The 16,502-nt window shown below is 41.2% G+C and overlaps 1 protein-coding gene across 3 annotated transcripts in view; it reads left to right on the forward strand.

Annotated features, from left to right (window-relative positions):
* ARFGEF3 (ARFGEF family member 3) overlaps window positions 1-16,502 on the forward strand; it is a 116,430-nt gene that overhangs the window by 59,162 nt on the left and 40,766 nt on the right. For 2 of the 3 annotated variants that reach the window (XM_068150478.1, XM_068150495.1), the window contains 7 exons: window positions 864-942; window positions 4,717-4,821; window positions 7,056-7,380; window positions 8,691-8,803; window positions 9,796-10,706; window positions 14,455-14,538; window positions 15,735-15,901. In XM_068150478.1, coding sequence (XP_068006579.1) covers window positions 864-942; window positions 4,717-4,821; window positions 7,056-7,380; window positions 8,691-8,803; window positions 9,796-10,706; window positions 14,455-14,538; window positions 15,735-15,901 — 1,784 coding nt within the window. The remainder of the gene's footprint in view (window positions 1-863; window positions 943-4,716; window positions 4,822-7,055; window positions 7,381-8,690; window positions 8,804-9,795; window positions 10,707-14,454; window positions 14,539-15,734; window positions 15,902-16,502) is intronic. The other variant, XM_068150487.1, reaches the window with a different exon arrangement.

The following is a 16,502-nucleotide window of genomic DNA, read 5'->3' on the forward strand; positions in this document are numbered from 1 at the left end:
TTGACCTTCTCTATAGCTTGATGCTCTGTGTTAGCTATGATAATGACTCGGACAGCCCTGTTAGCTCCTGATATTTTTCTTTTCAGTTGTGTCTTCATTTGGATTCATTTGATTGTTTCAAGGTGCTGACTTTGTTAATTAAGCAGTTTCAGTGCTCTGGAGAAAGTTTTAGTAAGTGACTTTAATTCCTAAATTGAAAGAGAGTCATGGAGAACATGGTAACGATTGTGGTGTATTTCAGGACAGAGATGTGGTTTATGTAATGGCATCACTAGCAAAAGTCTGTTCACACTTGCCAAGTTATTATTTTGCAAGACGATTTTTTTCTACCCCTGTTCTGGCTTAACTTCCAACATTTTCCCTGATAGGTAAAATTAATCCCTGCTTTTGACCTTCTCACTGGATTTCTGCAATAGAACTTGTGTGGATGGAGGCTAAAACGTTTGAAGTGCACAAGCATAATCTTTTAAGATCAGAACCTTATCAGACACCAGAAGCTTTGTAGCAGAGACAAACTGCAGAGGGAGATACAGAAATTTTAGCTGCTGTGTAGGAGCCAGTACTGGAGCCTGTCATTTTTATGTATTTATATACTTATTTTATTAACCAAATTGGATTTCAGCTAACCTTCTGTAAATGCATGCTAGCAATCAATGCTCTTTCCAAATTTAGTGCCACTGCTTTTTCATTCTGTGGAAATCACTTCCCAATTTATGATTTTTCCTACTGCATCTTCTCTATGAATTTTGACAGCCCTGCTCATTGTTTAGAAGCTCTGACTAGCTCTGAAAGTCCATGCAATGAATTGAGGTTGTAATCCAGCTGCCTATATGTAATGCCTGTGATCTTTGTCCCTTTTGGAGGTGCTTCAGCTGAGTCTCTTTGTGATGATGTTGTATCTGTCCTCACTGTGCTCTGTGAGAAGCTCCAGGCTGTCATAAAGTGAGTTATTTCAGTTTATAATATGAATTTCAATACCTGGAGATTGAGACTTTCACTGATACGTGGGATTGTACTGTTGTAGTTTTGAAATTACAGAGCAAAACTGTGCTTAAACGAAGTATTTGTTAGGAGTATTGTTCATCATGCATGAATTTAACTGGCACTTGAGATGAGAAGCTAATTTGCCTTTGTGCACTGTTTGGCTTTAAAGAGTTTCCAGTAAATCTAATCTGTAAGTAACTTCCATTCAGCAACAAAAGCACTTGTAAAAGAAGTTTTCTGGCTTGAAAGCCATCATGATAGAGAGAACAACAATTACAAGAGACATGGAAAAGCTTAACAGAAACAATATGTACAATGCATTAATATGTCCTTCTTAGAAAGGCAGCATTTATCCAACTGAAATAATTTGTGTTACCAAAGCATTTGTTAAATTTACTAATATCATTTACACTACCTACCTGCAAATGCATGAGGCTAACTTCTTAAATGCAGTTACTAGGGGCATTAATAGAGTGTTACACTGCATTGAAATACTAGAGTCTCTTGTTGGCCAGCACTGTAAGAGTAAGTACTTACTCATGAGTCAAACCTTCCTATGACATTCCTAGCATAGCTTGGCCAATGTTCTATTAAGAGATGAGCCCACAAAAGCCTTATGTCTTAAAAAGGTGGCAGAATAACCAAAAGCAATGCAAACATTATAGAGCAGTTACAAGAAAAAAAATATAGCAAGTTACATTAAAGTTTTAAGAAAAAAACAATGTTGACAATGTTGTTTCTGTATCAATAAAATAAGGTTTAGTTAGCTGCTGCTGCCAGTTGTAAATCACCTCAGTGGTAGTGAAGAAAAGCAGCATGAAACGATTTTAAATGTACCATGATGTCTCTTTGGTAGGCCTGTATGAACCTGGGGAAATGGAAGATGTACCAGTGAATGCTTGTTTTGTATTTCTTTTGATATGCTCTACCATTTTCAGAAAACATGGCAAACAAACAAAGAAAGCTGAAAGCAGCACAGACATCGCTGTGCTATATACATTCCTCCTATGAGTGTCTCTAATTACAGCAAGCTTTGAAAGGGAAGAGTACCATACACTAGGATTATTTACTCATAGAATCAGTCAGGGTTGGAAGGGACCACAAGGATCATCTAGTTCCAACCCCCCTGCCATGGGCAGGGACACCCCACACTAGATCAGGCTGGCCACAGCCTCATCCAGCCTGGTCTTAAACACCTCCAGGGATGGGGCCTCAACCACCTCCCTGGACAACCCATTCCAGGGCTTCACCACTCTCATAGTGAAGAACTTCCTCCTCACGTCCAATCTGAATCTCCCCACCTCCAGCTTCATTCCATTCCCCCTAGTCCTGTCACTACCTAATATCCTGAGAACTCCCTCCCCAGCCTTCTTGTAGGCCCCCTTCAGATACTGGAAGGCCACAATTAGGTCACCTCTGAGCCTTCTCTTCTGCAGACTGAACAGCCCCAACTCCTTCAGTCTGTCCTCATAGGAGAGGTGCTCCAGCCCTCTGATCATCCTTGTGGCCCTTCTCTGGACACGTTCCAGCACGTCCATATCCCTCTTGTAATAGGGGCTCCAGAACTGGATGCAGTACTCCAGGTGGGGTCTCACCAGAGCTGAGTAGAGGGGGAAGCTGTAATCAGTGTCAGCATTTTAAAGGAACATTTTATTTATTTTTTGTGTGCATAGTTACAGGACAGTGAGAGCAGATCTTCTAAAGTGTGTACCTAACAACAGCACCTGGCAAAACTAGCTGAAAGGTTAATTCTTTGTATCAAATTTTGCCCACATTGAAGCTATAAACAGCTATCATCCAATAAGTGTTGTCTGCTAAATGATAATTACTTTGAATTGCTGGTTATGAAATATCAAAACTAAACTACTTGACAGGATCTCTCAAAATCACTGAAAGTCTTTTAGAAAAATATCTGAAAAATCTCAGTTTCCCATAAAACTGTGCTTAATGAGAACAGATTGAGTCATAGTGTGGATAAGTAAGAAAAAACACAAATTAGAGGATTTACACATACTCACTGAGACATGATTTATTCCGTGCTTGTAATTATGTACCTGGACTGTTGACTCTCTAGTTGCAAGCAAAACATAGTAAAAGGTGCTGAATGAATTTGAAGGGAACAAATTCAATTAGAATGGCTTATTAAAGAACTAACTCCATGAGTTAATAAGAGCCTTTATTTCCTTCAAGGTCAATTTTGGTATCTCCTTCAAAACACTTTGTGGGCAGCAAATTAACTTTCTAACCTTGAGGTCAGTGAAGTGAGATTTTAATGTTCTATGCTGCCAGTACTAATTTCTTAGTCTGAAGAATACTTAAATTCTTCTTTCTAAAGTTCAAGCTTGTTATGGAAACTTGATAGGGTGCTTGGTTGCATGGTTTAGTTCATTAGGTGGTGTTGGATGATGGGTTGGGCACGATGATCTTGAAGGTCTGGTCTATTCTATTCTACTGTACTCTATTCTATTCTATTCTAATTTTTTTATATAAGTTGGTTTAGAGGGAGACACAGCTATGAGTGATGATGAAGAGTTCAGGGAAGTGTGTTTTTCTCTTGAGGCCACTAGTGAATTCAGTGATTCTGGCATATGGCAGTATTGATATGAATGCACCAGCTTGCTGAGGTATACAGGAGTGCAATATTCATCTCTTACCTGCAGGAAGACAATTAGATAGTGGGAGGCATTAAGAGTGCAGGAATGCCCTGTACATGCCCATGCAAGTGTCAGCTGCAAAATGTTGATGATCTACATTAAGACATATTGTAAGGAAAGCTGCTGGGATAGAACTGGGAATGTGTGCATCTTTCCAAATAGTTGTAGACTGGGGCGAGCAAAAGGCTATCACCTTTCTATAATCCACCAGCAGTTTTAAGCCCTCCATAGCACAGAGTTGGAAATGTAGCTTCAAGCCTCAGGATTCACTATTTCCTGCACGGCATGTGAAACAGGTACTGTTCCACTTGGATGAACATTCATCTATATGAACAAAAGGAATTGAAGCAGTGACAGAAGAGCAGACATTTCTTATTCCCTAATTTCAGTGAAGATAGATACATTCTTTACAGCTTCCTTTACCTACCATTACATATCAGAAAGTACATTCCTCCAGCTCTCATCCTTGACCAAAACAAATTCAAAATTAAATCCTACTCTTTTTAGCAGTGAAAGCCAGAACTTACATGGGAAACTCCCATCATAAAACAGACCTCAGCCTTTCTTGACTCCTGAATCCAGCAGCTAATTCTGGGAGTAGGTACAAGTACATTGTACAAGTGTCTCAGTTCCAGGTGTCCACAGGGTGCTTCATGTTTCATTGTGGCTGTTACCAAGAAAAGAGGAAAAAATAACCTGAAAGATCATGGCCAAAATGCCCTTCAGATTATCCTGCATAAACTGGTCAACAGTCTGAAATCTTTTGCTTGCCTTTTTCCTCTAAGGATTCCCTCCCTCCTCAAGTATTTAGATAGAATTTGAATTATTATTTCCTTTTTTCTTCTTCCTCTTTTTTTGCATAGATTTTTTTTTTAAGTAGCAGATCACTGCATGTGGTCACTAGAAAGTAAATGGGATGATAAAGGTAATGACACCACTGTAAATTCATAAAAAGAAGCAAAACAAATCACTGGTAGAAACTGCAGTATCATTTTCAAGTGAACTACTGGAGTGGTTTTAGAAAACTAAATAATCTTTGTTTCAATGTGGTGTGAATGGCATCTGTTCTCTTTGCCAGTGACAATCGGCAACTTCAGCTTCTTTACTTGGAGTGCATCCTCTCCATGTTAAACAGCTCCTCTCCCAGCATGCACCAGCACAAAGGATTCACTGATCTAATATGGTGAGTACATCTCATGACTAATGCAAATATTCAGGGTGTAAGTATGAAAGGACCTTTTTCCCCCAGCCATGCAAACAAACCTGGACTAAATCTCCAGATATGAGAAGAGCTTGCTGTGCAGTGTAGCACAGGGGCTCTGTGCTGAGGCCTCTAGGAGCTCTAGTGTAAAAGCAGAATTTTCCCTTTCATGACAAATCCATTTCAGAAGTTCCTGACCTTGACTTTCACCCAACCCTTTGTTTATGCTCATATAACTGAGTGTGGGACCATCCTATAAGCAAGGTCACTGAAATGATCTTGGTTAAAAGAAAACATTTCCTGCTTTATTTAAAATTTACATCATTCTGATAATCCACATATTTATGCCACAGTTCTACAGGTGTTTGTGTTTGTAACTGTATATCATGAAGACAAGCCATCACAGAATCACACAGAATCACCGAATCACCAAGGTTGGAAGAGACCTCAAAGATCATCAAGTCCAACCTGTCACCACAGACCTCATGACTAAACCATGGCACCAAGTGCCACGTCCAATCCCCTCTTGAACACCTCCAGGGGCAGGACTTCTTAACCTGCATTGCTGCCAAGGAATATGTATCTTCCAGCTACACACTTAAGATGAAGTGGGGAAAAACCATCCAACAAAACACTAGGGAGACAGTTTAAACTGCAAACATTTGAATATATAGCAGTATAAGTACACCCTAATCCATTAGTGATTAGGGTGAATAATCCATTACTGATGAAGTTGTGAACCAAACTGACAGCTGTCTGTTCTTTAAGGAGCTGCACACAACTTCCTCTCTGGCTGGCACTTTGTAGTAAGTTCTCACAAGAATATAAATAAGGAAGCAGACAGAGAAGATTAAGCTCTGTGTTCTTCTGTGCTCTCCACAGTTCAACACAGGAGCAGTTTGGTGGGGAGTATGTTGCTATTGCAACCTGTGATTGTTCCTGCTTTGAGACAGGCATATTTCCTAAGCAGTGAATTGATAGGTTTTGAAGTGTACCTGATTGGAGAAAGAAATGGAATAAGCAGACTCAAAGTAATTATCTGATGTCTGATTAAAGGCCTGTTTTCTTTCTGGGACTTCAGGAAGACAGACTAAACTGTTTAAGTGAGCATGTTAAGAGAAGCAATGAAAGTTCTGCACTGCCTAAGTGTCTTGAGAAAATAAGATGTACTTACTCATGAGGATGTTAGATTTTATGCTGAATCATACTTGTCATTGGGTGCTTGTTCTCTAGGTGCCAGCTTGAACCTCTGAGGCATGTGGGTGAAAATCACATTTGGAACTGCATTCTTAGGTAGCTCTTGGCTTTTTAAATTAGGGTCTTACAGACTGAAGTAAAATTTCAAGTGTGAGTGCAAAGTGGAAATAACAGCTAATGGGAGCAAAGTGCTGAGCTGGTTTTGGCACTGGTTCCACAGAAGAGTGATCTGCTGGTGTGAATCACTTAACTTGAGTCTTCATGCAGAAAGACAGTTGAAGGAAGAACATCTTTTTAGTGTATAAATGGCATATGAGAAGTTACAGCACATGCTTTGATTTACTGTAGAGGGCTTTATGTTCTCAAAAGCCAGCAAAGCAGGGGATCACAACTAAGGTGCTTACTAAAATACATACATGTGCAGTTCAGTGATGGATCATCAGACCTTCTAGTTGACATAGATTAGGTTTTGTTTGTTCAGGTTATTTTCAAAGCTCCCAAGTTGGTGGAGTAACCGTCCCTGGAGGCGTTCAAGAGGAGATTGGACATGGCACTTGGTGCCATGGTTTAGTCCTGAGGTCTGTGTTGATAGGTTGGGCTTGATGATCCTCAAGGTCTCTTCCAACCTTAGTTATACTGTGATACTGTGATACTGTAAAATTGGACTGAAGAATAAACGCTTAGCAGTAGAAACCTGGCATTTCTGCCTTGCAATAGCTTGCAGCCAGTGGTAGGGGTCAAGCATGCAACCTTGTAAAGGACAGTGCTGTGCAACAACACAAACTAGCAAAATCAGTACCATGTTTATAGAGCATCCAAAAGTATTTCCATATGTGCTAACATGCTGAGGCTTGGGAGAAGAAAAAAGCCTGGCATAATTTGTTATTGTATCTAACCACTGCTGTTGACTTACCGTTAAAACAAGAGTGTGTATCTCATATAACCATGGGCTATTTTCAGCCTGTTCCTGTGAGATTGGGTTTTTTCCAGTTACCATCTGCTGCTTTTCTCTTTCTCAGGAAGCAACTGTGTCCAGCCCTAGTAGTAATCCTGGGAAACCCAATCCATGACAAAACTATCACCTCTGCCCACAGCAGCATCTGCCTTGAGGCTGATTCACTTTCCTCAGGGATCTCTGATCATGGCCGGGGTTCAGGCTGTTCCTCCACAGCACCAGCCCTTAGTGGGCCTGTTGCACGGACGATATATTACATTGCAGCAGAACTGGTTCGCCTGGTGGGCTCGGTGGAATCCATGAAGCCTGTGCTGCAGTCTCTGTATCACCGGATATTGCTTTATCCACCGCCTCAGCACCGAGTAGAAGCCATCAAAATTATGAAAGAGGTAGGATAATCACATGTGCAAATCCAGACCTGTAAAGCCAAGTGTTTATTTAATAGTAAATGTTGCTGACACATGCACACCAGTCCATTCCATACCTTAATGCTAAGGATGTTGAAATCACCATTTCTGAGCACAGCTGTTACATCAAGTCACACTGACAAATATTCCTAGTTCTACGAAGTTGTGATAGCTATATTTGTCTCCAAAATGCAAGTTGCTATGGCAGCTCTGTCAGTGTTCATGCTGTGGTACTGCATGGAGCAGATCTTACACTCTTTTAGGTGTAGGGATCTTGTTCTCAACTTCTTTGGCATCTGTCTCCCCCGTCTCTGCTCTTGCTAGAAGGAGACATTTGTCCTCACAGTATAGTATTCCAGACTTTAAGGTGAATATGTGCTTTGATTATATGCCAGATTTTTGAAATACTGTTTCCTTGAGCTTTATTACAATAGCCATAAGGAAGCTGCCAATGTCTTAAGCAGCCATGTGAAGACCAGTCCATTCTGGCCTCTTGCCCAGTGCCTCTGACAACACCAGAACTGGAGTATTTTGAGACTCGTTTGAGCAGCAGCTGAAGTCATGGGTTCCTCCATTTCACATGTGTGGCTTTCTTCTCATGTTGTGGAACACAAGGCAACTTACTTAATTTGTAGAAGCAGTGGTCTCTCTTAGAGGATTCTAGCTTGTGAGTACATAGGCAATTCTGTGTCTGTAGATCTTTCCTAACACCACCCTGCACTTGTCTACCTCTAATTTTAAACAACGGCAAGATGACAATGGTTAAGAAAAGCTCACTCTACTGTTGTTTCCTACAGAATGTATTTCTTGTCTCTTTCTGATTATTACTGTGGGCTTGTTTGGAAAGCCTTCTCCATGTATTTCCTGGTGGGCATTAACAGGATGCCACCCAGCAGGCCAAGTCAGTAGGAATCACTTTGCTCATCATTGCGTGACTATCATTTTGTGACTGGGTGACTGAAGAGAAGGATACCCTTTGGTGTATAATATAATGCAAGATACTTGCTCTATATTTAGGCATCAAGATCGTCATGTGTGCTGTGTCATACTCAATCAAAAATGCAAAGCACTGGGGAACATTCTGTATGTGATTCTTGATGAATATTCTGCTCTTCTGTATCTGCTTTTCTGCCTTGAAAAAGAGGAAAGGTAGCTTTAGTAAATAGAACACCAGTGTGCTGGTTTTCTTTGCTCTGAGAAATTAGAGTACTGCTACCTCAGGTTCCAGGGCTGACTCATTTGACTAATGCTTACATAATCCTCCAGTAACTTCTGGTTTCCTTTCCTTTCAGATACTTGGCAGTCCTCGGCGGCTTTGTGATTTGGCAGGGCCCTGCTCTTCTGAGTCTGAATCCAGGAAGAAGCCTATTTCTAAAAGGAAGTCCCATCTGGATCTTCTTAAGCTGTATGCTTTGTTTCCTCCTTTACTCTCTTCTCTCTTAAACCCGTGAACACAGGACACTTACACAGTTGTGCCTTCAGAAACATACCCAAATAGGACACAGGGTACCTCCCTAGTTAAGGAAGCTGTGAAAATGGAAGAGGGGTAAAAGCTGTTGTTTGTCATCAGTCTGGCCCTCTTTGTAAAGGCATAGATAATCACCTTGTGGAGTTTGCCAGAATACTCAGAGATGTTGGTTTGCAGCTGGAAATTCTTGGGTTTGGGGCCCTAGCCTTACAATGAAATAACTGTGTGCTTCTTCAGAGGTACGTTTCCAGGGTGAAGTCTGAGGAAGTAATTGGAAATTTAAACATTGTCAGATTGAGCAGGAAGGAGTCTCCGTTCTTAGAAAGATTATATCTTGCAGATAAAATAATTTTCAGGACAGATGGCTTTACATTTAGCTTCAGTTGAGTATTGAGGGCTTTTTTTCCATGGAAAGGCTTGTGATAGGACTAGGAAGAATGGAGCAAAACTAGAAGTGGGTAGATTCAGATTGGATGTGTTAGGAAAAGGTTCTTCATCATCAGAGTGGTAAAATGCTGGAACAGGTTGCCTAGGGAGGTGTTGAAGCCCCAGCCCTGGAAGTTTTTAAGGCTAGACTCTGAGCAACCTGGTCTAGTGTGAAGTGTCCCTGCCCATGGGAGGAGGGTTGGAACTGCATGATCCCTTCCAACCCTGACAATTCCGTGATTCTCTGTAAGAGAAAACATGCTCTGAATGCTGGTACTAATGTACAATGATCATTCCTCTGCTTAGCACTCCTTTATGGAACAGCCATGTCCACATGGGAAACTTAGTAATTTGCTCTAATACTAGTTGCCTTTCTCAGGAGTAGTCTTACAGGATAATTTCACTTCTTTTTTTCCTGGTTATGGAGGGAAAGTGTTGGATGATGGTGACAATTGCTCACTGTATGTGCTGCATCACTTATATAAACTCTGCTTTAATTGTAGTATCATGGATGGGATGACAGAAGCATGCATCAAAGGTGGTATTGAAGCATGTTATGCTTCAGTGTCCTGTGTCTTTGCCCTGCTTGGAGCATTAGATGAGCTGAGCCAAGGGAGGGGTCTTAGTGAAGAGCAGGTCCAGCTGCTACTCCGACGTGTAGAAGAATTGAAGGATGGAACTGAGACAAGCAGAGACTCCATGGAGATCAATGATGCTGACTTTAGGTGGCAGAGGCAAATCCTCTCCTCAGAAAATCCTGCCTGGGAATCAGGAAATGAGAAGAGTCCTGACATTAGCATTAGCGTTACCACAGACACTGGCCAGACCACTCTGGAAGGAGATATGGGGCAAACAACTCCAGAGGAGAATCCAGAATGTGCAAAAACCTCACTGCCATCTCCAGCTGTACACGAAAGCAAAGAGATTCATTACAGAGAACCGGAGTCAGAAACTATCGACCCGCCAGATGTTGTTCAGAGAAGCCACACCATAGTCTATCCAGATATAACTAACTTCTTATCAGTTGACTGCAAGACCCGGTCCTATGGGTCCAGATACAGTGAAAGCAACTTCAGTGTAGATGACCAGGACCTATCTAGGACCGAGTTTGATTCATGCGATCAGTATTCCATGGCAGCAGAGAAGGACTCGGGCAGGTCAGATGTCTCAGACATAGGCTCTGACAATTGCTCCCTGGCTGATGAGGAGCAGACACCACGGGATTGTCCAGGTCACAGGTCCTTACGTACTGCTGCTCTCTCTCTGAAACTGCTGAAAAACCAGGAGGCAGACCAGCACAGTGCACGGCTCTTCATCCAGTCACTGGAAGCTCTTCTTCCTCGGCTGATAGCTCTTCCCAGCATAGAGGAGGTGGATGGAGCGCTGCAGAGCTTCTCTTCGACATTCTGCTCAGGTTTGCAAGCAAATATGTACTGTCTAACCAGCATGCTGTGACGGCATTGTACATAGATTCTCTTGTAGGATTTCATCTTCAGAGAACATAGCCACAGTAAGATTTGTGCTTTACAGAGCACATTCCTCCACAGCAGCACCCTTCATTTAGGGCAAAGCAAACTGAGTGCGCAGGCACTGATTCAAAGGGAGGTCAATCCACTGACTCGTAACAGGCTCTGGATTATGTCCTCAGTTAATAGAGAAATCAAATTTTCTGTAGGAAGACACCTCTTCACTGGCTTTTTGACATGCTGGCGTTAAAGAGAGGCCAGAGTTGCCCTTTAGCATAAAAAGGGTGTGGGGAGGACAATCACCTGTTTTGAAAGACACATAAGTACCTTTAGGATATCACTGCAATGTTAGCCTTTCAAAGAAAGTAATAAAAATTCCACAGCAGTAAGCTCTTGAAGGGACAGAAAATGAGGAGCAACCATCTTCTTCACTCTTGGTTTTCTTCGTGCTGATATCATGACAAGAAATGCAATGCTCAAAGCCCAGACCAAGTGAAAAACAATAGTTAAAAATCTTGCTCTTTAAGAGATTAAATACTTGCAGTTCTTTCAGGGTTAGAACCTTTAGCATCTTGTCTTGCTCAATCAAAAAAAGAAAACTAAAGCCATGTAAAGGTTAGTTTGTCCTGTTGGTAGTACATTTAAGATATGTAAAAATATGTATCTCTTTAGAAGGGTTTATTTTTCCTGACAATAGCCAAAGTGGAAATGTTTGTTAAAATATGTTTCTCTGTTTCTTCAAATTATTCATCACAACTGCCTTTCTTATTGCTCCTCTCCTAATCATTATCTCATTCATTTGCACACTCTCACACACATTAAACTCATACAGTGTCAGAAGGGATGCCTCCCATCCTCATACAGCATAATTTAGATATGAAGATGCTTATTAGCTGATATTTCTGACACCCTGTTCAATTGCTGTCCAAATAAGCCCTACCTCATCGCTCTCTACAACTACCTGAAAGGACATTGTGGAGAGGTTGGTGTCTTCTCACAGGTAATTAGTGATAGAACAAGAGGGAATGACCTCAAGCTGCAATAGGGTAGGTTTAGACTGGACATTAGGGAAAAAATATTCCCAGGAGTGGTCAGACATTGGAATGGACTGCCTGGGCAGGTGGTTGAGTCACCAACCCTGGATGTTTCTAGAGGTCATTTAGATGTGGTGCTTGGGGATATGGTTTAGGGGTGAACTTTGTAGAGCAGAGTTAATGGTTGGACTTGATAATCCCAAAGGTCTTTTCCAAGCTGAATGATTCTATGATTCTGTGAACTCAGGAAGATGGTCGATGACATTCTGAAAAAACATTGGCCATGTTATATCACAAAAAGGAGATATCTTAAAGGGAACACTGATATTAATTACATTCCTAACTGAGGTGCTCAAAAACATTTTGTCACAAGGGATTTCTTTTTCCTGAAAAAGTGATCTTGAGGTTATGCCAAAAGACCAGAACTAGAACCGTGGCTCAAACTTTTGTGCACCTGTTCCCTCGTGCATGACTGAGTGTACCGCTTCTTTTCCCCTCTGTCAAATCACTTTGGAGCATTTTAAACATTGAGTGAAGTAGACCTAGCAGACTTCTAGATTTTAAGGCTAACTGCAGCTTTTGTTGCCATTCAGTATAAGTAATACAGTGAGAAAGATGGAAGAATATAACTCCATTTCTGCATTAAGTCCATAATTTCTGGTTTGTATATTTCCCATAAAAAGATTCCTGGTCTTGGGCTTAGACTGCTGAGTTGAGAAAGACCTTTCACTTTCCTAGGAAAACCACCCCCACGGCCAAATCTGTGCTTAACAAGGTACACCATGTTTCCAGCCTGATTTGGTGAATTATTCTTAGAAGATGCCACTCAGCAAGTTTTTGTATTAAAATAGCTTGGAAGAGGTAGGCTAGTGTTTTCAGAGTTGTTATTTTATACTCTCACAAGATCTGTGCAGTCCATTTTTTCAGTTGGACATCGGAATAAGACTCAGTCCAGCTGAAATAGTCCCTTAACTTGTACCTCAGATCTTAAGCAACAGTCTCAGTCCTCTTGAGGTAATGTCTTCTATCCCTCTGTAGGTATGGCATGAGTTTGAAGACCTGTAGAGAAACTTACTAAATGCCTGGGAGTAGGCACTTTCCCTGGAGAGCTTCCATTCCAAGATGCCAGTCAGATCTGCGTCTATAAGCAACGTTTGAGTCCTTACTCCAGGACTCCTTTAGCACCAACAATTCAAGGCACAAATTAGTTGGTCTGATGAGAGGAGCTGATCCTATTCCTTGTATATACAACTTCTCTACATGTATAATTACTGAAGAATACATTAGGGGATGTGAGTATTGGTTAAGGCTGGAGTTAAGAGGCAGGTGCAGTTCTGAGACCAGTCAACAGAAAAGCAGTATTTTTGTGTTTCTGATGGACCTTATTTAACTGCTTTGTTTAATTTTTCATTTTTTTCTTACACTTTGGGAGAAAAACACATTGCTACAATTTAGTAGTCTTGCTTACAAAGTAGATCCTTAAGTAGTGTGGTAATATTATTATGTTTTCATGGAACTACGTTGAGGCACTGGTGTGGGAGTAGAAGCATGGAAAGTGTCATGTCAGCTAAGCCTTCCTAATCTACAGTTTCACCTTTGCTCAGAAAGCTCCTCCTTGTTGCTAGATCAAACCAGTGCCAAAACCAATAAAAATCCTAAGGGACAATGAGGTGTTCCATCTATCTTAAAAATTGCTGAACTACCTAACAATTCTCAACAGTATCCTGACTTTCACAAAGCATTGTTTGCATTTTTTTCAGGGCCTCCTTTTACCTGGCCAATTTCCATGACCTGCTGCCTCCGTTAAGCCAGCGTGCTAACCTCATCACTTAGCGTAGCTGGCAGATTGTTGTCATTAAAGTTGATGATCAATATTCAGACATAACTATTCTCAGGAACTATGGTGTCAAGGCATTCATTCTAAAAGTTGTGTGCCATCGTGGGGATAATTCAGGGCAAATATTTTTAGCACCTCTTTTCAGTTTTGATTTCATAGCTGTTAGTGGCAGAGATTTTACGTTGCTAAGCAGCTCTTCAGGTTTACACACCAGCTAAGCTAGTCTTCTGCTTTTGAGATCTCAGCTACAGTTGTTTAATTTTCTATATTTTAGAGGAAATTAGGGGTCATGTATTTCTCAAACAATTTTTTGGGTGTTCAGATGCATAGTCCACTACATTGTACCCACATTTATGTTGAGCTATAAACCTTCCTTTGTAGTGGTAGTCTAAAAGTGGGCCTTTTTTGTTTTTCTTTTACACACCTCGTTGCCTTGAGTCTTTTACTATTCTAACAGGTTCTAGTCCCTGAGATACATGCATAAGTGAGATAAGACATCAGATCAACCTACTCTAGTTACATCAATATCATGATCCTCCATCCAACAAAGTGTTAAGATGCATCTTTGTCTTCAGTGGTGAAGGAATCATTAGAGCTACTTGCAGGTGACTTTCAAGCATGTATTTGCAGTTTTGGTACTAGGTAAAGATCCTCTGTTAACATTCGCTGAGAGAAATCTACCCCAAGCACATGTCAAGCCCTGTGGGTGTGGTTTGTGCCAGCCCAATCACCTCTCTTCCACAAAGGTTGCTCCCTTGAACAGCGATTCATTTTTTAGACCCGCCCTGGAACAGTTACTCTCTCTCTAAATCCACCCTTACACAGTTACTCACCTTATCCACGCCCCCAAAGTGACGACAGTGGAAAGTCCGAGAAGGCAGCAGAGCAGAGCTTTCAAACTCTCACGAGGCAAGAAAAAAATTTGCTTCTTTTCTGTGTGTGGATTACTTTTTTTTTAATGTTAATGGGTTGTTGTATTTTGTCTGAGAAAAAGTATGAATTCTATGGTGGGAGAAATATGTTGACAGTAAACCAGTGCAGCAGTTAACAAATTAACACAGCTTTGCTTCAATAGTGTAACTAAGCTTGGAAGCTGGTTTTTTGTCCCATTTGAAAGGTGCCTCCAGGATAAAGCTTACTTCCTAATCTTCCCTAATTGGTATTACATGAATGGATTTCACAGCCAGTGTGAAAGTCGTGAAAGTATTGTGGGTCATGTGGAGGGTCTAATATTTCTGATTTTTTTTTTTTCATGGCTCAAACTATAGATCATGGGCATTCAGTTAGGTATTGCTTGTACTTGATTTTTTTTTACCAGTAGATCAGCTCACTCAGAGGAAACTACATGAGCTGTCCATCCTACCTCGAAAGGTGGGATTGTGCCACTAGCCGTAGCTGTAGGCTGTCATTGTGCACAAGAGTGTTTTCAGGAGTACTGAGCCCTTACAGATAGTTTGTGGTTCTGACAGAGCTGCAAGTGCTCAGCCATCTGGAAAGCAAATCTTGTATGAACTAACTAGGGCTTGGAGTTGTAATGAGTTCCAGCCAGCTTGGCCCCAAATATTTGTCCGCATACCTCTAGGCCTTGGAGAGAGTGATGATTACAACCTGATCCTGCAAGGTGCTGAGCACTCCGGTTCAGATCCAACAAATCACTTAGCAAGGACACATTTACTGTGGAGGCTGTGGAGGCTGTCACCCTCATTAGCACTATTTGGTACAATGTATGCTCGGTTAAGTACAAAAGCTTTGCCTCTGCCCCTTTCCGCCTCACCTTTCCAGTTAGCATTGCGGATGTGTCCTGCCCTTTGCTTTGTACTGGCAGCCATCCTGAGGGTGCTGGTGCTCCCTGTGTATTTCAGATTTTGTGTTGCTTTGCTGGACTGTGGCTGGAGTGTTCATTTTACCTTGCAGCACTGCATTCTAAATGACTACTTATTTTTCTATTCCCTATTCTAGTACATTTAGTAGGGTAATTCCTGCTGATGGTTCGTTAACTGTTCTAGCAATCTGTGGCTGCCGAAGTGCTAGGGTTAGTTTCTGACTATTTTCTTTCCAGGCAAAATCTGTGTAAAATGTGAGAGCTCACATGGTGTTTTTGTTAGGTATGATGCACTCACCAGGATTTGAGGGAAACCTAAATTTCAGCTTCCAGACTTTGATGAATGCAGACAGTCTCTACATGGTCTCACATTACACTCTGCTGCTCAACCTAAAATTGGCCAACTCGGATTACTACAGGAAGAAGCCAGCCCAAGCCCCTGTGTTACTGGTGAGTAGGAGAATATGGGACAACTGTTAATCCCAGAAAATTTGTTTTTCCTTCCTTTCACACCTAACAGCCCACACATAAAGCCTTTAGGCTGCTTGCTAAGTGGGGAAATAATAATTGCAAATGAAGCGTTCTCCAAGCTGCTTATGAATCTTGCATGATAAATGTCATGCATCTGAATTACACAGCATCTCTGTAATTTACGGGGGAATGAATGCTGCTGGCTGATAATCATTAAAGTAGCAGTCATTTTGATGGATACTCCAGCTTCAGAACAGATCTTCATTAGCATCGTGCCATACAGCAAGTGTTGTTCCTGCACAGTGTCAAGGGATATACCTTCATCTTGCAACTACTTTTGAGCTTAATGACAAATTTCTTGCTTACTACTTGAATTTGTTTTTACACAGATGAAAACATGAAATGTTAGAGCGGAAAATAATTAGGTTTTAGTAATGAACCAATGATTTTTTTTGTGGCACCTGGGATTCCTCAGCTTCTTGGGCTTTTTAAAAATTGATCTGAAGGCTGCAGGATTTAGCAAACATTAATTTGTTTTTCAGATGAATTGCACAAGAGAAAGTCATTTCACAGTTTTTCC

This window comes from Melanerpes formicivorus, unplaced genomic scaffold (assembly GCF_026170545.1).
Source record: "Melanerpes formicivorus ecotype bairdi unplaced genomic scaffold, bMelFor1.0.p_v2 SCAF_2, whole genome shotgun sequence".
Taxonomy (NCBI): Eukaryota; Metazoa; Chordata; class Aves; order Piciformes; family Picidae; genus Melanerpes; species Melanerpes formicivorus.